This window comes from Vicugna pacos, chromosome 14, assembly GCF_048564905.1.
Source record: "Vicugna pacos chromosome 14, VicPac4, whole genome shotgun sequence".
In the NCBI taxonomy this organism is placed as follows: domain Eukaryota; kingdom Metazoa; phylum Chordata; class Mammalia; order Artiodactyla; family Camelidae; genus Vicugna; species Vicugna pacos.
The window spans coordinates 2964108-2986524 of record NC_133000.1 but is presented as its reverse complement, the minus strand read 5'-3'; the positions used below and the strand labels follow the sequence as shown (position 1 = coordinate 2986524).

The window sequence follows — 22417 nt, the reverse complement described above, 5'->3', positions numbered from 1 at the left end:
AAGTAGAACTGCAAGACCCTCCAACGACAGACTCACTAAAGACTCTCAGCCGCAGTTTTTAAGTAAAGGAAACACAAATGGGACCACAGCAAACCCCTGCCTTACTTCTTCAGCTTCTCTGAGTATAAATACATTGTACAGCCCTAACGCATTTGTCATTTATTATTCTTAAGTCGCTGTGTTGACACTTAGGCGGGCTGACGCGTACTTACGGCTTTGGAGGAATACAAACTCAGATCCCAAGTGTCATTAAAGTACATGAGCATCATTCAACATTCTTCCCCTGTTTTAAAAAAAGACTTCACTGCTTTCTGTATTATCTTGTATTTGTTCTCAGATTTTGTAACTCAAAATTAGTATTTTGATGTGAAGCATCAGGATTTGAAAAAACACTAAACATACAACTAAACGTTCACATGTTCAATTATCCACAAATAAGCATCTGTTCCCTACTGTTGTCATTTTCTGTTTCCGGAAAAATATTCAATACATGTTCATCATGATTTTCTAAAGAGAAAATAAAAACTTAAGGTTCAATTATCTATCAATTGGCAAAATATTGTGATAACATAGACTTCCTAATTTCTCCAGCTCTAGTGTTTTCAGAAAACACCTATTCATTAAAACAAACACGACGGAAAATGCACAAATGACTGACAGATGGCTTTAACTTGGCATTCCAGCATTTGTGAAAGGATTACCTTCAAGCTGGTGTATGTACTTTGCTCTTTAATGGCTGGTGTGGCTGAGGAAAAGAACACCACTGTGACAACTTACTTAGCAGGCGAAAAAGGCTGGCTCTGTTCTTCTCAGCTGACCCAGGTGTCAAGATTTTGATGGAAGGGGTGGGAGAAGGAGGGCAGAGAGCGGCTGTCTGTCCACCTCTCATTTCCAGGCCAATCAGAAACTTAGCACTGAAGACAGGTCAGCCCAGGAAAGCTGATGGAACTCAGACAGCTAATTAACAAGAAATAAAAAAATCCAAGCCTTTCAGCAGAAGCTCCCAGTCTCCGTGGGCCCAGCAAAGCTGTGCACGTGACACCGGTTGTAAAGCTTAGACATCGCCGGTCATCAAACTCAGCCCCAGCCCAGCCTTCTAAGCTCTGGCGATTCTTAACTTGGTTCCACCCATCTGACTTACTTCCTGTTGACAATTTACTTGTAACCCTAAGCGGGACTAAATATAAATGTAATATCAAGACCCCTGAGAAACAAAAGACTTAAATGTTCTTCTCTTGTCTTGCGACCTCTCTAAAGGTAAACACAGAAGAAACAGCATCACAGAGGCTTAAAGCAGAGAAGCCTCCCTGCCCTCGCAACAGGTGGGTGGACCCGGAAGACAGCGTGCTGGTGAAGCCAGTCAGTCTCAAAGGACGGACACTGCGCTGTTCCTCTTACACAAGGCAACTGACAGAGTCAAAGGTGTAGAAGATGACAGAACGGCGGTGACCGGGGCAGCGGCGGCGAGGGGTCTGTGCAGGGGGAGCTGCTGTCCGATGGGGACAAACGTACAGTCACCCACGAGGGGTGGGCTCCAGAGACCCGCCTGCAGCGCGGCGCCTGAGGCTCACCATGAGGGGCTGTGAGCGGAAAGCCAGCAGCGCAGGTCTCACCCTGAGTAATGTCACTGCACCAAACAAAACAGACAAACAAATGAAAAAACACCAGCGGGACACCAGGAAGCTCTGGGAGGTGGCGGTATGTTTAGCACCTGGTTTGTGGTGACGGCAGAAAGAGTGTATGCATGTATCCAAACTCCCCAAATTGTATCTGTTAAGTATACGCAGTTTTTTGTACACCAGTTCTACCTCAGCAGAGCTGGAAAAACAAAATCCGAAACAAAGAAGCCTGCAGTCCGTGGGCAGTTGTCAACGGTAATCCTGGTGCTTTATTCAAACTGGAGGACAGCAAAGCTTTAGGGTGAAGTACTCCTGACGGTTTTCAAAGTCAGAGGAGGAATGCCTGGCTGTCGAACCAGGAGAGGGAAGGCATTGACAATTCAGCAGGTGATGAATGAGGGAAAGTGTCAGATGTACAGACAGGGAAATGGAAAACGTAGTTTTCTTTGGGACCAATTAAGGTAAGAGCTCCTTTGCATAGTTTCAATCGGAAAGACGGCAGTGTTGTCAGGAGAAGCGGAATATTTTTCCTAATGAAAGTTAACATGACACTTCCTTGTACTAATGAAACACATTCTGCACTGCTTCACAGGAAAAAGGAAAAAAAGGCACTTTAACTACAAATACTATCACAAGGTAAGACCTGGGGACATAAATATTCACGAAATATTCCACACGTTTAATTAAGCTCCATTCTTAACTTTTCTCTCGTTTGTTTTTCAAGTAGGAAAGATGCCAAATATCATGAATTTCTACTTTAGAATCTTGGACCACAGTTTGACCCAACATCATCCTGTTTCATTTGGCAGGCAGAATTGTCAAAAATGACATGTGCCAACCAATTAATCATTCATGAAAAAGGAGAAGAGGAAGAAACACGGGAAAAAAACTTGAGAACTGGCATGTCTCTGAGCTCACCTGGCATCTCCTAAGGGCCCCAGTGCTGGAGGCAGCAGGGCGGACTGACAGAGGGATGGATGGATGGAGGGAGGGATGGAGAGCGCGGGAACCACATTACCGTAATTCTTAGACTACCCCAGAAAGTGGAAAGGGCCTCCATTCCTTCCTTTTGTACCTGAGCTTCTGTGTAGACACAGGAGTGTGAAGATCATCAACCAAAGGGAACTCCTGCCACGGACACCACCTTCCAGAACTGTTCAGAACAAGAGTTTTAATTTGGATGACTTACACCAGATCTTCTTAAAGAGGAGCCTCCTGTGTTCTTAATCTACACTAACCCATTTGCCTACATTTTATCACAGGCGCTGTGTCACCCCACTAAACCATCTCAATAGCTCAGGACACGGGGAGCAAAGCTGACGGGTCAAAGTATTTTTATAATTTTTACCTGAAGGAGTTATAACGTATATTTGTGTGTGTGTGCGTGTGTGGTGTGCATGTGCGCGCATGTGTGTGGAGTGTGCACGTGTGGTGTGTGTGTGCATGTGCACGCATGTGTGTAGTGTGCGCGCACATGTGGTGTGTGCATGTGTGTGCGTGTGCGTGCATGTGTGGTGTGTGTGTGTGTGTGTGTATACAGTGATAACATACAACTTAGCTGGAAGGGACTCAAATTATGAGAAATCCCTAAAAGTCACAAGTTGGTCTTGTGGAGTGTCTGGTATAAATTATTTCCTGCAATAGTCACTTAAGGTGAAAACAGTTCTTCATTTCTCTTTTTTTAACCTTTTTTGAAGTATAGTCAGTTTCCAATGTGTCAATTTCTGGTGGACAGCATCATGTTTCAGTCACACATGTATATACACATCTTCCTTTTCCTATTTTTTCATTATAGGTGACGACCAGATGTTGAATATAGTTCCCTGTGCTGTACAGTAGAACCTTGTTCATCTATTTTAGTACAGTAATTCATATCTGCAAATCTCGAACTCCCAATTTATCCTTTCCCACCCCTTTCCCTGCTGGTTTGTTCTCAAGGCCAGTGAGTCTGTTTGTTTTGTAAGTAAGTTCATTTTTTTTTTTCAGATTCCACATACAAGCCATTTTTCTTTCTCTTTCTGGCTTATTTCACTTAGAATGACATTCTCCAGGTCCATTCATGTTGCTGAAAATGGCATTATTTTATTATTTTTATGGCTGAGTAGTATTCCCTTGTATAAATACACCACTTCTTCTCTATCCAGTCATCTGTCGATGGGCATTTAGGTTGTTTCCATGTCTTGGCTGTTGTAAACAGTGCTGCTGTGAACACTGGGGTGCAGGTGTCTTTTCGAATTAAGAGTTCTCTCCAGGTAAATGTCCAGGAGTGGTATTGCTGGATCATAGGGTAAGTCTATTTTTAGTTTTTTAAGTAACCTCCACACTGTTCTCCACAGTGGCTGCACCAATTTATATTCCACCAACAGTGTAGGGGGTTCCCTTTTCTCCACACCCTCTCCAGCATTTATTATTTGTAGATTTTTAAATGATGGCCATTCTGACTGGTGTGAGGTGATATCTCTCTGCAGCTCTGATTTGCATTTCTCTAATAATTGGTGATGTTGAGCATCTTTTCATGTGCCTGTTGGCCACCTGGATGTCTTCTTGGGAGAAATATCTTTATAGGCCTTCTGTCCATTTTTTAACTGGGTTTCTTGTTTTTAACAGTGCTTCATTTCTAAACACAAGCCACCACCAAAAGCATCTTTGATTTCCAAAAGTTTAATAAAAATTTTTTTCAAAGCTAAAAATAATTATTTAGAAAGGAATTCGCGTTCCCACTTTGGATTAATACCCCAAAGTCTCCAAGCATGCCGAGCCTCCCCAGCGGGACAGACGCGATTTTTGATCTGCTATGACAGCTGCCCCAGGCTAACGTTCACTCTCGAGAGACACTACTAAAACCTGTGGGTGGAAAACATTTCTTAAACCTTGGGCGTTTGGAAATTGTGTTTATTCCATCCACTGCTGGAGAAACTTACATCTGAGCAGAGTAACATCTTTAGCAGAGTAAAATCAGGCCAGTTAGGACCACATAAAATCACTCTAATCGGTTCAAATAAAAGCATTCATTTTAGAGCCAACCACCCCCCAAAAAAAAGCTGTCTAAAAATGAATTCTCCCTTAATTGCACTTAATCAACAAATGGGTGAACACACACTGCGCTGTATCGCAGACAACCCCAAGGACGGGCTCACCCCCCGAGCCAAGGGTCCTCTCCGGAATAAAACGGCCAAGGGGGAAGTGGACATAACTCAGCACGTGGGTGCTGAGAAACCACTTCACTAGCTCACTTCTGCAAGCGTGTGGGTGGGTCCCTGTCCGGGGGAGGCCCAGCAAAACACAATCCGAGCAGCGACTCCCACTCGTGTGTCTGCGCTCTGCCTTGACAGGGATCTCTGGGCAGGGCCCACAGGCTGAAGGATGCCACACAGATGCACCGCACAGCATCCCGAGGTGTCCTGGGTGGGGCGGCAGCGGGGCTGAGCCGGGCCCGGGGCCGGGGCCGGCTCCCTTCTGCACGGGCAGCCCATGGGCGAGACGATGCGCTGGGTGCGGTGAGCCCGAGGCCTGAGAGAGTCCACAAAGGGGGTGAGGATGGAGCCCGCCACGGGAAGGGCATGCTGTCAGGGTGTGAAAATGCCATCTCGGTTTCTTTCTAGATTCTGCTTATGTGGGTGTCCTGGACCAAATAATCTGCCAACTGCTCCCCTTTCAGAGTCAGGCTCACAAAGCCCAGCTGCGCAGACTGAACCGAGGACAGCACTTCGCCCAGCGGGCGGCCCGTGGACTCCTGAGCACCCCTCCCGAAGCCACGCCACTGGGCCTTCTGAGGGCAAGGCCACAAACCCTTCTGCAAACTTCTGTGTCGTCTACTCTTGAATATATTATTATTTCATGGAAATCATCAAGCATCTGTGCAAAATTTGGCTATAAAAATCTTACTCATAGTGACCATTATAATAGTGGGGAAAAAATTCTATGTTAACCTGAATATCCAACAACCAGGAATAAATTAAACTCTTGTGTTTTCCTAACAGAACACTATTAAGCTTGGTAAAAACACATTTTACGTTACTATTTGCCACAGAAACTGTTTACAAATTTTTCACTTCCCGTCTTGTGAAAGGTCTAACCCTCTTCTGAGAAAAAGCATTTTTAACTGAAAAAGATCAGCATTTAGACACTAACTGCTCCCAGCCTGAGCTCCAGTCCAGGGGAGAGGGACGCTGTTTTCTTTCTTCCGGCTTATCTGTACCTTTTAACATCTTTCTACAAGAAACACAAATCATTCAGCGTTCGAAAAAGCAGCCCCACAGTTTTCAGAACCCTGAGTGCTCGCCGTGCCTTCTTCTCCGGCCCGTCTGGACTGCTGTGCTATCACCGTCGGTTTGTACTGTTTATCTTTGAATCTATCCTGACAGACAGAAGTCTAAACACACTGGAGAAAATAAATGACGCCTTCTGAGATCCCTAATTTGCACATCGTGGGGAAACCCCTGCTGTGATGCTTTCCTTCCACTCCATCTCCTGCCCAGAGGCAGAAAGCAATACATCACCTGCCCGTGTGGCCACCGGTGTCCCCCATCCGCGGGGAGCTGCGGTGAGGCACCAACCAGCTCCCTCGCGCGGGCAGTCCTGATGATTCTTTCACGACTCTTTTCCTGACGATACGGACTTCTCACATTTCTGAATGTTCTCAAGAGGCCAAGGCGTCCCCTCAGCTCCCGTCTGGGCAACAAAAATGTATCTCCATTTTGACAAAAATAAAGAGCTTCACAGAAAAAGGAAAAATGAGGAAGCAAGAACAATGGTGGTTTAAGTAAAGGAAACAGGAAGAGAAAACAGAGAATTCCTTCTTTAGCCGCTGAGGATGGTTTACACGTTTTCTGCATGACTGTTACCCGCCGGGGAGGGAGAGATCCCACAGGACTTTATGCTAAATAGGTTTAAACAAATTCTACAGTTTGAAAGATGTGTTAAAAGCAAGACCTTTCATCTGAAACTGCCAGTATTAACAACAATAAATATGCGCCCACGCAGGAGCTGGACAGACAACCGTGCGACCTAAGAGCAGAGGCCCCGACCCCACCCAGATCCAGGATGCATCGGGAGGGCTTCCGTCACCAGCTGAACACACGGGGCAAGGCCACGTGATTCTCTTCAGGCCTTTACTTCCCCACTGACAAAGACAACACTTATCAAGGGTCAACACGTTACGAGGATACAATTTCTAACCTCGACACAATAGTTTGTTTCTATGGTTTAGTTTCTCTAAAAGGTCCTTAGATAAAAAATGGTACCTATTTTGCTATCAAAAGGCCCTGGCCATGCTGAGGAGAGCGGTACCCCCCACTCAGACGGCAGCGCCAGGAGACCAATGGGGAGAGCAGCACAGCCCAGGAGCTCACGGTCCAGGGGATGTCGATCCAGGAGAGGCACTGCTGTGTCATACAGTAATTCTAGGTTTAACTCTTTGAGGAGAAAATTTTTGACATTTTCCCGATGATGAAAAGCTAGTGCTGAGAATCCCTAATGCAGAAGATGGATGAGGCCATAAGACCTGAGGGAACGCACCAGGGAAAGGGCAGAGAGGTGGGAAAACCAGGCCAAAGGCGACACATGGAAATAGAGCATTTCAAAGCTGTGCAAGAGCCCAAGGCGGGGGTGGGGGACACATGGCCAGGGAGAAGGGAGGGGCATCACAGACAGGGGAGGGTCCAGGGGGCTCTCAGTGTCCGATGCTGACGACAAATCAAGACCTTTCTTTCTTTTAAAACTAAAGTACAGCCAGTTACAATGTGTCAATTTCTGGTATACAGCAGTGTCCCAGTCATGCATATACATATATATATATATATTTGTTTTCATATTCCTTTTCATCAAAGGTTAGACAAGATATTGAATACAGTTCCCTGTGCTGTACAGAAGAAATCTGTCGTTTATCTATTCTATATGTAGTAGTTAACATTTGCAAATCTCAAACTCCTGTATTTATCACTTCCCACCTCCTTTCCCCCAGTCCCATAAGATTGTCTACTGTGTCTGTGAGTCTGTTTGTTTTGCAGATGAGTTCATTAGTGTCCTCTTCTTTCTTTTTTTAGATTCCACATATGTGTGGTATCACATGGTATTTTTCTTTCTCTTTCTGACTTACTTGATTGAGAGGCTGTGCACATGGCAAGACGAGGGGACGGCCAGCTTCCCTGGGGCCTGGTTCCAAGAAGGAGGGATGCACACTAGAGGCAAAGGAGGAGACAGGGTTGGGGCGCAGCACTACACTCACTCACTCGTGATTCGCACTTAACCTCTGTTCTACGACGCCCAGGAACGTAGTGCGCGAGTATCAAGCCAACAGTATAGCGCTTACTGGACTAGCCAGTTTGCTCCTCAACAGGCAACAAGCCAACGTCCCTGCCAGACACAACAGTAACCTGCAGTCTGGACTGACTGCTAACTGTTCTGTGGACCATTTCATGACTTTTCTAGGACTTTTTTTAAATTTTCAAATTAAAAAAAAAATGGGTGGGAGGTTTGTTTACTTGTTTGTTTATTAAATAGGGGTGTTAAGGATGGAACCCAGGACCTCGTACAGGCTAGGCATGCGTTCTACCACTGAGCTAAACCCTCCCCCTTTCTAGGATTTTTAACCACATGGAAAATATGTGGGTGTAACAACGTGTAATTAGCAAAACAGCTTGATTCCAATCTCAGCAAGATATTCAACAAATGCTTACACGTTTCCTCTTTCTGCTGCTTTAGTTTAAAAGGATTTATCCACTTTTGCACAACATTCGTAAGTTTCTGAATCAACACAGATGGGAAACAAGGAATCATTTTCAGAAAAAAAATTATTTTCTTCTATTATTAGAGAAAAGGGTAACTTTCACAACTATGACATCTTAGAGATGAAAGGTGAACATCAAGGTCGGCCTTATGTTTGAAGTCACACAGTAAACTGAACTTGAGTTTAAATTCTCAATGAACAGGAAGCATATCCAAAAGGTGTTAGTGTTTTTTATTTTAAAGTATGTTTTTTTTTTAATCTTAAGTGCGAGACCAGCCAAGAAACGTCTCCCAGAGCAGTAAAACGGTGCCCTGTCCTAGCTTCCTCTTCTCAATTAAGGCTTCTATTTTGTAGACAGTAACCGTCTTTAATTTGAAATTTCCTCTTTCTGTGCCAATTCCAGTTTGAACTCCTTCCTGTGAAGCGGTTAAGGAGACAGGGTGATGGGACACAAAGCCCTCTGAGAGCGGCCAAAGCAGGAGGGAAAAAAGATGTTTTCCTTCCGTCTCCAGCACCTGGCCTGGCAGAGGGCGTGCTCCTGTCCAGCCTGAAGGCCTTCCTGGCTCCTCCCCGAGAATCCAAGCAGACTCGATCTGATTTCCATTTGAAAAGCCATGAAGTTAGAGCGGGTGTGCTCTGATTCGCGTTTTACCAGATCTTCGGTGTTGTTTCTTATTATTTCTGGTGGGGCTGGTTTTCGCTCACCACCAAGGCAGAGGATGGACCAGCGTGGCCGTTGCTCGGGATGATGACTTTCTCAGCGTGACTCTGGGCTCTGGGCGGGACTGGGACCACCTGGTAGAAAGGAGGTGCCGCCCACTCAGCCACGTGATAGTGCTGACACAAAGGGGGAGACTGTAAGAAAGCACCTCCCCACCCTCTCTACCCTCCTTGCCACCTGCTTGGCCCCCAGCTGAAGTGCCCCTGTGGTATCCAGGAAAGAAGGCACAGTTATCAGCTGCTTAGAAAAGTGGGCTTGTCAGATATGACACCAAAACACCAGGGACAAAAGAAGAAACACAGAAGCTGGATGTCATCAAAGCCAACATCTTTTGTCTGCAAACAACACTATCAAGAAAATGAAAAGACAGCCTACAGAATGAGAAAAAAATTTTTAAATCTTATATCTAATAAAAATGCTTTGTATGCATGTTGGGACACTGCTGTACACCAGAAACTGACACACTGTAACTGATTGCACTTCAATTAAAAGTACTTTGTATCCAGAGCATATAAGGAACTCTTACAACTCAGTCATAAAAAGACAAATAATCCAATTAAAAATGTGCAAAGGACTTGAACAGTTCTCCAAAGAAGATGCACAAATGGCCAACAAGCACATGAAAAGATTCATCATCAGGGAAATGCAAATCAGAACCACAGTGAGACACCAACTCACACCCACTAGGCTAACCAATCACAGGAAACATAACAACAACTGTTGGCAGGGACGTGGAGAAACTGGAGCACTGACACAGCGACCCGCCCCTGATGGGAACATACAAGGGTGAATACACTCGAAACCAGTCTGCCGGGTCCTCTGAAGGTTCAACACAGTTACCTCCTGACCCAGAACTTCCGCTCCTGGGTGAGTACCCGAGAGAAACAAATGCACAAATCCACACAAAAACTTGCACCTGAATCTTCAGAGCAGTATTACCCATAACAGTCAAAAAGTATCAGTAATCCAAATGTTCATCAAAATGAATAGATGTGGTCTATCTCTCCAACGGAATAATACTCAGTTATGAAAAGGAATGAAGTTCAAACACATGCTACAACAGGAGTGAACCTGGAAAACATGATGCTCAGTGAAAAAAGCCAGTCAGAAAAAAGACTATATTCTTAATGACTGCATTCCTATAAAATATCCCAAATAGGCAAATCTACAGAGACGAGAAAGCAGATCAGTGGTTGTTTAGTAGTGAGGGGGGCTGGGAGGGTGAGGGGGGTGGGGGCTGATATTGATAAAGGGGTTTCTTTGGGGGGTGGTCAAAATATTCTAAAATTGACTATAACAGTTCTAAAACTCTGTGACTATTCTAAAAGCCAATAAACTGTTACACACTTTAAATGAACTGCATGGCATGGGAATTTTATCTCAATGAAGATTTTTTTTTTTAAAGGGAAAGAGACCCCTGTAAAATCAGGAAGCATAGTTTTTCATTTCCAGATGCTCTGGTCATTCCTCCCAGTCCCACATCCCTCACAGCGGCACCCAGCTTCCTAACTTAAAGGCAAAACACCCAAACACATTTGAATGTGTTCCTCGCCCCCCTGGTCCTTGGACATCCTGCAACCACAAGCACAAAAGTAGCACGCTTTTCCATCCCAGATGCTCCAATAGTCACTCCAGCCTCCTTGGCTGTTGGTAGCAGGTTTGAAAGTAAACAGAGGGGATCAGGACAGTAGAATAGAATGACAGGGAAAATCATTACATGAGGACAGACACTCAGGGTTCTGGGGGAGGTATATTCGTAAGGAAATGACAACAGATTCTTTGGTGTTGTACAGGAAACAGCCAGGGAGGAGGCGGCAAGGCTGGGAAGACGTGGGAGAGAGAATGGCCGGCAGGTGAGCTTGCCCTCAGATCTGCTGGGTATTCCAACAGGCAGTGCCGGGAGGCTGGGGCAGACAGGTGTGGCGGGTGATGTCACTAGGGCCTTCTAATAAGGCCACTTGTCAATGTGACACTAGTTATTCCAACTGGACCATGCTTGAACCCACAGCGGGTGTTCTTAAAGGACTAGCGCAGCAAGGAGTTAAAAAGCCCTCTAACAACTGGCTTCTGAGAAAACACCAACAAACACAATGCATGTAAAAGTGTATGACCTATACTTCAACTGAGATCATTTTTTTAAGAAATCCAAAAAATGCAAAACAGTGTATAACCATAAAATATAAGAGCAGGCGCAAATGAAGCTATTAATCCAGTAACAGGCACTGAGCATTTACGCACACACAGGACTGACTGCCTGAGCACAGAGCTTTTAGAAGTGGGACGGTCCCTCTTACCTTTGAAGCTGTTTACTGCAAAGCTGGGGTGGTGCCACCCATCTTTACAGAGTTTATTTTCTGTATATGATCACACCTCATTTTGTCATGCTTTGCTGTATTGTGCTTCCTAGATAACGTATTTTTTTTACAAACTGAAGGCTTGGGGCAACCCTGCGTCAGGCAAGTCTGTTGGCACCATTTTTCCAACAGCATTTGCTCACTTTGTATCTTCTCGACTCTGCATCACATTTTAGTAATTCTTGAAATATTCCAAACCCTCGACTGGCTAAAAGATCATGACTCGCTGAAGGCTCAGACGATGGTTAGCATTTTTTAGCAATACAGTATTTTTGGCTTAAGGTATGGACATTGGTTTTTTCTGACATAATGCTACCGCACACTTAACAGCCTACAGTATAGTGTGAACACGACTTCTGTCTGCACTGGGAAAACAAGATGTTCACGGGATTCACATCATGGCTTCATAGCCATTCACTGGAACCAAGCCCGCAGACCTGTAGTGTCTCTGAGGGACACCCATAATTTGCCTGACTTTCAGATCTCTGTGAAAACTGGACCTTGCATGGCCAGTCATCTATGGATGTAACAATCGCACCCTAAAACACTTTCCTAGACTTCAAGAAAAGTCAACAAAGGTGTCTGGTTAGATCCTAAAACAAAACTTGGCAGAGCATGGCCCCAACCAAATACCCACCGTCCAACAGAAAAGCAGCACCAAGGTCCCACAAGGCCTGGAGGTCGAGAGCACCCCTCCAGAACCGAGCGACCAAGTCCCCGGGGCCCTTCTAACGCCCCCGCCAGCCTGAGGCCACATTCTCCCTCTTTATCCCACCCTGGCTCTGATCACTTCTGTCTTCTCACAAGACAGTAAGTAAAACGGAAATGTAAAACCCACTAACCGCCTTCCAGAAAATCTGGGAGTGGACAGTTGAGTTTCTATTTTTTGTTTTGCACTTTTCCACCCCAAAACGTAACCCCTAGAATTCCCAGGCACTGGTTCTTCGACGGCAGCATGGGCTGCAGACGCGCCAGAGCGCGGATCCCGGGCAGCACTCCCGCGCCCACCTGCAGCAGATGACAGCCTTGCACGACAGGGCCAGGTCCAGGAAGCTCCTCCTGACCTCGAAGGACAGCGCGTACTTCAGCGTGTGGCCGTCGATAATGAGGGCCACGTCGTTCTCCCTGCCCAGCAGGCCCCCGAGGTCCGCGCAGTGCTGGGTGATGGCTGCCCGCGTCGCCTGAAATGAGATTGGGGGGAGCGTTTCAATATATCAAAAAGCAGAATTTTCACAAAGACAGACAAAAGACCCAGAAATCGAAAGGAAGCCCCTGAAAAATGAGAATATGGCCACTGTGATGTGAAACATACAGACACAGCTCAACCTGGCATGTTTATTCATTACAATCTCCTGGCCTGCCCTCCAGGTCTGCGTTCTGGGGGGAAGCACCCCTGGAGCAATACTGACATCTGATACTTACAGTAACCTACTCCGGCTGCAGTCAGCCATGGATCTAGAGTTTGCAAACTCTTCCCCCTTGGAACTTTAATTACTAATGTTCTTATGACTGTCTTTCTCTCCTCTCCTTTATACGACATACATGTTATTCTTGATGCCCCTAGAACAGGAAACTCCAAGTAAACAAGTGTTTTTTGGGAAAACGTAACATTGCTGGAGCTTAAATGCCAAGCATTTCTCAGTTCGCACAAGGTCATCTTGAAAGCATCCAAAAGATATTAGCAAATATAAAAATAACACAAAGGATTAACTTCTGTACTCTGCTGAGCTCTTCAAAGTAAACCATTTCTCTCCATCTATCATCAGAGTAAGAATGAAATAATTTTTTCATGTTACAGAAAATATCTAATTAAATTAAACTGCCAATACCTTTTAAATCATTACTACCAGCCTTGCAAACTGACTATGTATGTGTATATATATATATATATATATATATACACACACACACACACACACACACACACACACACACACAAATACAAAATTACTACCAGCCAAAGTAATTGCCTTGGTGTGATGTTTATCATCAGATGGAATTAAAGCACACAATCATTTTTAAGATTAAAAAATGATGTTCTGATCTTTCCGGGTATCATAACTTATGACTATGAGCAGGATAACTGGTGGAAATACAAGAATACAGTTTTTGGTTCACAATAAAAAAAATGCTTTAAGTTAATCAAGGATCCACCGAAGTCTGCTGAAATTATTCTGTCCGGACAACTGTCCTTTGCCCATTAAGTTACACTTACATGTAATCTATCACACGATAACATCAGTTACTGTTAAGAAATATGTGAGTGAGCAGGAATCCTACCGCTCATTAAACTGAGGGTCAGCTACATCACAAAGTGAGAAGCGTTTCTGCTCAATTTTCCTTCTCAACAAGAGACTCTGACAATGTCAAAACAAGACGCATTGAAGGCACGATTGTGATTCTGTGATCAGGTGGCCTGGGGTCTCGTCCCAACTCCCCACCTATGACCTCTGATCCTCTTTACACAGCAGTTTTCTCATGTGTAAAATGGAGCGAATACTCACTTCGTAGCACTTTTGTTATGAAAACTGAGCTACTGAGTGTGACCTGCCTGGCAGGTGATGAGCCCCGTACAACCCATTCTCGTTCCCGTTACTATGTATTCATTGGGAGCTTCCCACGCCAGGCAGTGCATCAGCGCCATCAGTGACAGTGCCTGCTTTGTCCACATACTAACAGAAGAAGAATGGATAGAATAATGCCCTAGAGTAAAAGGTAAATTGACTTTGACTAAAAAATAAAGGACACTTTCTATATCTCATTCTTGATTAGCTGTGTAATTCTGAATCTCAACAAAACATCTATGTTTACTTTAGCTGTGCAAACAGCCTGCCCTTTCGAATCTAGGTAGAGGAGAAAGTTCCACCCACTCTGGGAAACGCCAGCTTGGAAGCCTGGGGGTGGTTCACCAGGGAACTGGGAATAGTCTGGGCAGTTCCGGAGGGTGTGCCGCCGGGCTCAGTGCACAGTGGACAGAGAATCCTCCTGGGAAACACGTCACCAAAGTGATGGGGCTGGGTCGCAGGTCTGGGCCGTGGACAGCAGGCCAGTGCTGTGGGAGAGGAACGGTCTAGCCCGGGGTCCTTGAAGCCCATCAGCCTCTCCCGTGGGTTTATGGAGGAAAAGGCTGAGGATACAAATCCCTGAGATGTGAAGACCTTTCCTGTGGCTTCTCCTTAAGGGGGCAAAGCACAAGTGGAGACATGCAGAGATGATGATATTACAAAGGGCACTTTCTCTACTGGGGTTACTTCTGGAGCATGCATGAGGACAGACTGTCCAGCAGGAAGCAGGGAGTAAGGAGGCCTGACTATCGGCAGGTGACCACCTACTGGTATGGGAGACTCGGGTGTCCTAGGGGCCAGACTGCCAGATCACGCCTGAGCAAAGGGAATACAAATGGCAGAATCGTGCTGAGAACACTATGCTCCTGATGTTCCCTCAGGGCCCCAGGATCACACCACTGCCCCTCCCTCGAAAGGAAACCAGCTGCCCTCATCTAAGTCTCAGAAGGCAGCTGCAAAGAAAAAAACAAGAACTGGTTAGAACCAACTAGGCCTAAGATGGCGGAGGAGTTGACTTCCAGTGACCTTGAGCCTCTTCCACCCACTGTCACACATTAACTCCTGAATCACACGCCCACCACGGCAGCTGGCCATCACCATGACAACAACCAGAAAAGCCAAGACAGTGACTGAAAAGTAGTGCTGCCTGAGTTCTGGCTCCAGACCACACCCCTGTTCTGGGAGCAGTCACGACATTCCTCCCGCTCTTTCCAGCTCCTTCCCTTTTACCTCAACCCTCCTATCAAATGGTGTCTCCACCCGAAACGGGCTGAGAGGCTGACCTGTGAACTAAGTTCCTGCTTCTCCATTCTCTGTCACTGAATGAAACCTGTGCTGTTCCAACCTCAGCATGGGTTTCATTACTGACCATGCAATTCATGCAGAAAAAGAACCTCCCTGGCCCAGACAAGGGGGCTCAGCCTGGGCTGCTTGTGAAAACCTTAATCCCCAATGTATCTGAAGATAGGATCTCTTTGGGAGGTCACTAGGTCATGAGGGTGGGGCCCTCGCAATGGGACTAGTGCCCTTATAAGAAGAGGCAGGAAGAGTTTCTTCCCTGCCCCTTCCTCCCTCCACCTTCAATTCTAATCTCCCCCTCTGGCCACGTGGATCCACTGCAAGAAGACAGTCCCTCTGCAAACCAGGAAGTGAGCCCTCATCAGACGCTGACAGCTTGATGCTGGGCTTCCAGCCTCCACAACTACCAGGGGTAAATTCCTGTTGCTTAAGCCACCCAGGCTACGGTGCTTTTGTTACAGCAGCCCAAGCTGCCTAAGACCAAAGGCCACTCCTTGGGCCTGCTGGCGATGCTGCAGTCTCCCTGGCATAGAGGATTTGGAGATGAAAAGACATGTTGGCAACCACAGCACCGCACAGGCACAGTCACTGCACAAGCACCAGACTATCACATTTATCGTCTGGAGCAAGTCTTCTGCTCTAACATGGTGACTGTAGTGACAGATGCAGGCATGGACCGCAGCATAGGAGGTGAGGCTGCGAGCACACGGAGTGGGTGGGTGGGGCAAGGCCAATGGGAGAAGGTGATGCCCGTGGGAGTAACCACCCGATGGCTGTGCTGAACTGCACGCTGTAGAAACATGGCGGCCGTGCTCCCCACCAGCAGCCAGCGCACCTTTACTAAACCCCACAACAGCAATAAAAGAAATTTCACGTTTATATTCCATTAACCAGGCATTTCCCCACACACTGGTCAAGAGTACAGAACGTTAACAAACACTAGTTTTCTGATGCTTAAAGGGTTCAGTTCAGCAGCGACACGAGTCAAACCCATTACAATCAGCCAAGCACGGCGCAGTCACTGTAGCGCCTGCTGAGCCCCGTGCTGTCCACCCCCAGAGGTCTTACCGTGCAACCAGGGCGGCAGGCCCCGAAACAAAGGAGACAGCGAAGAGCTGCTACTCCTCTGTGGGCAGGCCGTAGGCGTCACCGCCATCACACCCAGGCTGCTTCGGCCCATTTCTGTGTTTGGCTGAAATTATACTAAACTGTAAATTCAATGAAGGCCGAAACTCCCTTTGCCAACGTCTGCTCATGCAAGCCCACAGCAGGTGTTCAGTAAATTTGCTGACTTCAGAAATGAATTGATGCGTCTAAGTCTTGATTCCAAACCTTCACTGTACCATCTTTAAGAGGTTATTTATAGGGCATGAAGGCATCTGTCCGCACTCCTCGTGGGCTGTTCAGCCTCCCTGGTACATTTTCCTGAAAAAATGATGATTCTCGATTCTTCTTGCTCCCTGTATTCTGGCCTTGTTGCCATCAAGGTCCTCTCTATCTAACCTCCTTCCTTACCTGAACCACCCTGAAATGTTCCCTTCATCTGCTCAGAATCACAGCTTCACCTTTGAGGCTGAAAACCTCTCCCACCACTAAAACCCCTCCAGACCCATCCTTCCAGCCCCGCCCTTGAGGCGTCTCCAGCCTCTACTTCGGTTTTACTTCCTCCGCTTTCAGTGGCCACTCAGCAAGAATCTTTGATCAAACCCAGACTGGCTTGGCTCACCACACACGTGCGGCAGAATATAGGTCCCTTCTGAGCCGTTCTGGAGCAAGCCAATCGGAGGTATTACTATCACAAACAGTTCCTTATTCTCAAATGGACTATGATTCAAGAGTCTATTTGTAAGTTAGTTATTGGGCACTTAGAATCTATTTTCCCAAAGGAACGATGTTACAGATTGTGGTTGGATCCCAGGGCCCGTTAATGCCTATTTAGCCTCGTTGCTAAAATTTATACTGAGGTCTCTTATTTTAATAAAAAACCAATTACTGAAAGTTACAGTGGACTTAGCTGTTACGAGGAGCACAGGGAGTTTGGGCTGGGGGTTCATTCCCTGAAAGATATGAATATGAAACATTCGAAAATTCTTAATTAGAGCTTGCCTTGTAGGCATGAGTGTTAAAAATATATTTTCAGCCTTTCACATGTGTTCTGCAATTTTACTTTCTTTCACAGTTGAAATACACATGACTTAAAGCCAAAAGTGGGCAATGGTGTCTGAAGACGGATCTCTAGCCACGCCAGACACACGCTTTTCCCTAGATGTGCTGCACAGGGAGCTCCGCACGTCTCGTCAGTAAGGTCAGCACTCGCCCCTGGGCTTCCGGATCTTAAGAAAGATCATATACACACCGGGACAGTGCTACCCTGCGAGCTCAGGGAACAGTTCTCTCTGCTGATGCACAGATCAGAGGCTCACCTGATGGACCCTGAGCACGGCTAAAGTGCAGTCCCCTCCACCTACGAGCAGGTGGGATCTGAAAGGTAGTTCTGCTATGAATCACCTTGGATTTAATAAATAAACCAGGAAAGATGACAATTTCTAGAACCTGGTTGCATTTCTACCAATCTGCAGACAGCAAGGATCTTTCCTCAAAATTAAACCATTTCAGCAGCACTGAACTCTGTCAAGGCAGGTAACCCTCTCCCCTCTTGGGAGCTTGGCAGCATCACGAGGGATTTCTGACAGATCTTAGTAGCAGCAGCTGCCTCGGCCCTCACTTTGATGCTCTGCAAATTCCAACTGGCTTGGAGCTGATGATGCTGGAAGCCAGGACGCTAGAGTTTCATGAGCGGCCACTCAACTGAATCACACTCAGCCTTCAAGTTCGAGAGCGAACTACAAACAACCTTCTCCCGAATTAACCTCGGGCGAGTGAGCATCTGAGGACCACGCTCATCCTCACGACCACGGTGCAGAATGGGTTTGTGGTTCTCCAATCCTGCTATTCCTTGTGCTGGTCCCTCGCCACATGCCTCCTCAGCACCACACGCTCCTCTTGCACAGATCTCTCCACTGTCCGCCTCTCACGCCAGGTACCGCACTCACCTGCCACTGCCAGGTGTGCTTGTTTGCTTTTACTATCACGTTCATTTCCAGTCTGATCACACCCCTTGCTTGACAGCACTAATACTCCCAATGCTTTCGCACTGATGGACCCTAATGGGTGTCAAAGTTTTTGTAAACCTGAGGCCCAAACACCAATCATACATGCTATGAAGTCTCTCAAAATTTCAAGTTCATTAGCTAACCAGGGGGACCTCTTTTAAATGTGTAACATCGCAGATTTCCTAGAACACAAATAATTTCAAGGAAGATGGAATGATACTGCACAGGCACGTAGCAAACATCCTCCAGAGATGATGTGGCCTCCTGCTCCCAGCGCCCAAGTGTCCGGCTGGTACCCTCTGGCCACCTTTTACCGCCACCCCCATCAGGCATTTCCCGACACTGGCCATCTCTACCTCCCACAGAATGTTCCTATTTCCAATAAAAAAAAATGAGCTTCTCAGAGTAAAGCAACCTAATTTACTGAATTTGCACTAGCACATGAGCCTCTATAGAAGGTTTTTGGTTTTGTTTTGCTTTCGTGAAGCAGCTTCAATGAGTTAAAATGAACATGAAGCTGAGTGATGTTAAGCATACATCTCAATGAGTTTTGCCAAAAGTACACAAAGGGGTTTCAAGACATACAACTAAGTGAAGCGTAGTAATGCAAGTCACCCACCAGGGATGTTTCTGTGCAGGGTAGTAACAACAGTGTACGTAGGCCAGCCAAGAATCCCTCTTCCAGGTGGTCACGTGACCTCCTCTACAGTTAAGACATAAGATTTCCACCACCCCAGAATGTCCCTGCCCGCCATTCTGCAGGCAGCCCCGTCCCCTCACCCCAGCCTCCAGCCGTCACTGATGGAGGGCTACAGCTCTGCCTTTTCTGGAACGCCGCACAAACAGGAGTCGGAGCTCACAGTCTTCCTGCCTGGCCTGCTCACTTAGCCTCGTTCTTTGAGGTCTGTTCAGTGTTCGGCACTTATCAGTAGTTTATTCCCTTCTGTTTCCAAATACGATTCCAATGTGTGGCGATGCTGTAATTGGTCCACTCACTGATTATTGTACGCTGGGGTTTTTTTTTCCACTTTTAGGATATTCTGAACAATTCTACTATAAACGTTCACATACCAGTCTTTGTGTGGACGTATGTTTTCATTGCTCTTGGGTAGATACGTAAGGCTGGGATCAGTCTGTCATACCCTCTACAGATACATACAGAGCACGTGCAAGTTTACCTCTATGGAACTGCGAGACGGTTCTCCAAAGTGCTGGCACCACTTTGTCTTCTCACCAGTCTCCTAGCTCTGCCCCATTTTTGCAAACACTTCCACCACTGGTCTTTTTCATTTCAGCCACTCTAATGTGTACGGGGTGCTAGACTGAGTAGTTTTAATTTGCACTTCCCAAATGACTAATGGTGTCCAATGCTTTTAGTGCTTACTGAATTAAATCAGCTTCTATCTGTTGTGATTTCAGAACACACGACTAAGTGCAGTGAGCGAATTCACAGAGGACAGAGGACACCAGGACAGCTTTCGTGTTGGGGGATGACAACCGGGTGCCTAGGCTGCCCCACGAAGCCCTCTTCAGGACTGAGACAGCCTAGTGTTTTCAGTTTCTTCTTTCCTTTTTACATCTCACATGCCTAAAAGATCCACATTTTCCTGCAAAGGCGTCCTGGGTAGCGTTCAAGGAGAGTCAGGAGGTCGGCGCATGAGAGAAACCCAGCAGCAGCTGCTCGTGAACAAGTGTCATTTAAAAGAAAGAGACCATTTATTCACTTAGGCTTCAGGGTCTCGAAAGTTTGAAAACTATCAATCACCACTGTTTATCGAAAGAAAATGTGACCAACAGTTGTGACAGAGCTCAAATCAGAGAGGCTAAAAAAATCCCATGAAAAGACGTACTTTCTTTCACTTCTCAAAAGATATTAAATAGCAAACCTAATACGCTTAATTTATTTTCTTCCAAAAAACTACATTTTCGATTTCAGTACCAGGAACGCTTGTATAGGCTAAACAAATATGTTCTTGAACCGCTGGGTATAAGAAGATATCAAAAATAACTTATATGCATGAGAAGGCACTTGCTCTTTGACCCTTGACTACAGATCACTCTGCAGTTTATTGGGATGTGGAATTCTTCTTAGAGAAGATCACCCTTTCTCTTTAAGCAATGATTTCAAAGCATGACCTTCCCACAGGAGGAACGTGGAATCAGCATTTGTGAGCAATCACTCAGCCGTGTATAAACTGACCCTCTGGAATTCCACGAACAGTTGCTGGTCACACATCTGTCCAGGTCGAAGTCTCTGTATATTTTGGGGACACAATGAATCACATTTCAAATTGTCACATGAAGATGAAAAGGAAGGTATGTATGTATGTATATGACTGAAACATGATGTTGTACACCAGAAACTGACACACTGTAAATTAACTACACTTCAACTGAAAAAAGGGTTAAAAAATAAGACAAAATAAAATAATCACATTAACCAGGAATAATTTTACTGTGAGCATAACCACCTTAGCTTAGTTACTTAATTTCCTGACCTCTGGAGATTTAAACTGGTACCTTTTCACAGATCTACAGTACAGTCATTGCGCTTAGTATTTCTAAGGTTACCTTGATTCTTGGAGGAATTAGAAAGAGCCCAAACCAAACACCATGGTGATCGAGTTTAGAAATTTAACAAGAAAGTACTGCAGAGAAAGTTGCTAGGGAGTTTTTCATGAACCCTGTGAGCATGGCAGGCACACCTGGGCAAAGGAAGACGAGTGCTGTTAATCTCCCACCAAAAGATGAAACAGCAACTGCAAACCAAAGACGTACATGGCTTCCCAGTGACAAAGGCTAATATCTGCTATGTCATCACAGGAAGCACATCGTCGTAGCGCAAAGTCTTCTCAGTTCTTGAACTACTTACTTGCTATATGATAAATCAGTTTCTTCATTCCGCGTAAGGAAATGAACATCATAACATCAACTGGTTAATTTCCTGACGTTGGGGATTTAAGCTTTTAACATTAATATTTCAATAATACAGCCATTACACTTAATACTTCTAAAGGCATCTTGACTCCTAGAGGAATTATAATGTGTCCAGACTATGTTTAGACTTGTGTAAACAAAAACAGTAAAAAAAAAAATCTGAAAGAGAAATGGTGAAGGCAGATCATATAAAAAATTCCAAATGCACGTGTGGCAGCTGCGGGCTGTACAGAGACAGAGAAGACTGGGCCACGGGAAGAAAATGGGACTGTGAGCGCCCACCCACTGTCCACTAAAACCGAAGCACAGGACCCGGAGAGCTGGGACAGGCTGCTACCCCAGGCTCCACGGGTGCAGCTGGTCCCTACATACACACACTGGCCCAGATCCGGAAAGAGCCTGCCAACAGGGCCTCCTCAGTTTTCCCTGAATTGGCAGGTAACAGGGAGGCTGAGACTTTGGTGAGAGGAGAGAACAGCTGCACACAAATCCTCCACGGCATTAAGAGAACATCTCATGTCTCTGTGGACCCCTGTTGGCCCCCTGAAATCTAGGAAGACTTTCTGAATGACAGTCTCCAGTTGGTAAAGTCAGGGGGCATACTCTCTGATGTGTACATTTTAAAAATTAATAAATAAAACCAAATAAGTAAAAAGTACCAGAGAAGTCTCATTTCTGCGGGAGACTCCACACTGATGACAGGTGCACCTGGGCACCTGACAGGGCGGCAAACCCATCACCAGCCGGGGCAGGCAGAGGTGGGCTCTGAGGCAGACTGGGACCCTCCCCACCTGTCCCTTCTCTACACAGACCAGCAAGGACTCAAGGTCATGGGACAGAAGTTTACACTGGAATATAGAGCCAGGGAAAAAAATCCTTTACATCACCTTAAGCCATCAAGAGTCTACTAGTTACAGAAGCTTCAAGGGGAAGAGAGGCCCAGAGAGAAAGAAAAAGCGACACAGACAAGGGCCCACTCCAGCCAAAGATGACTGCGTGGGCACGGCCAGGAGCAGGCACCGCAGGCCTGGAAGGCACGGTGACCCCCAGGCGTTAGGAGTCAGGGCAGGCCGGGGAGGGGAG

The 22417-nt window shown here is 46.1% G+C and overlaps 1 protein-coding gene across 2 annotated transcripts in view; it reads right to left on the bottom strand.

Annotated features, from left to right (window-relative positions):
* ATP8A2 (ATPase phospholipid transporting 8A2) overlaps nucleotides 1-22417 on the bottom strand; it is a 420398-nt gene that overhangs the window by 228820 nt on the left and 169161 nt on the right. For both annotated transcript variants that reach the window (XM_072976043.1, XM_072976044.1), the window contains one exon: nucleotides 12430-12602. In XM_072976043.1, coding sequence (XP_072832144.1) covers nucleotides 12430-12602 — 173 coding nt within the window. The remainder of the gene's footprint in view (nucleotides 1-12429; nucleotides 12603-22417) is intronic.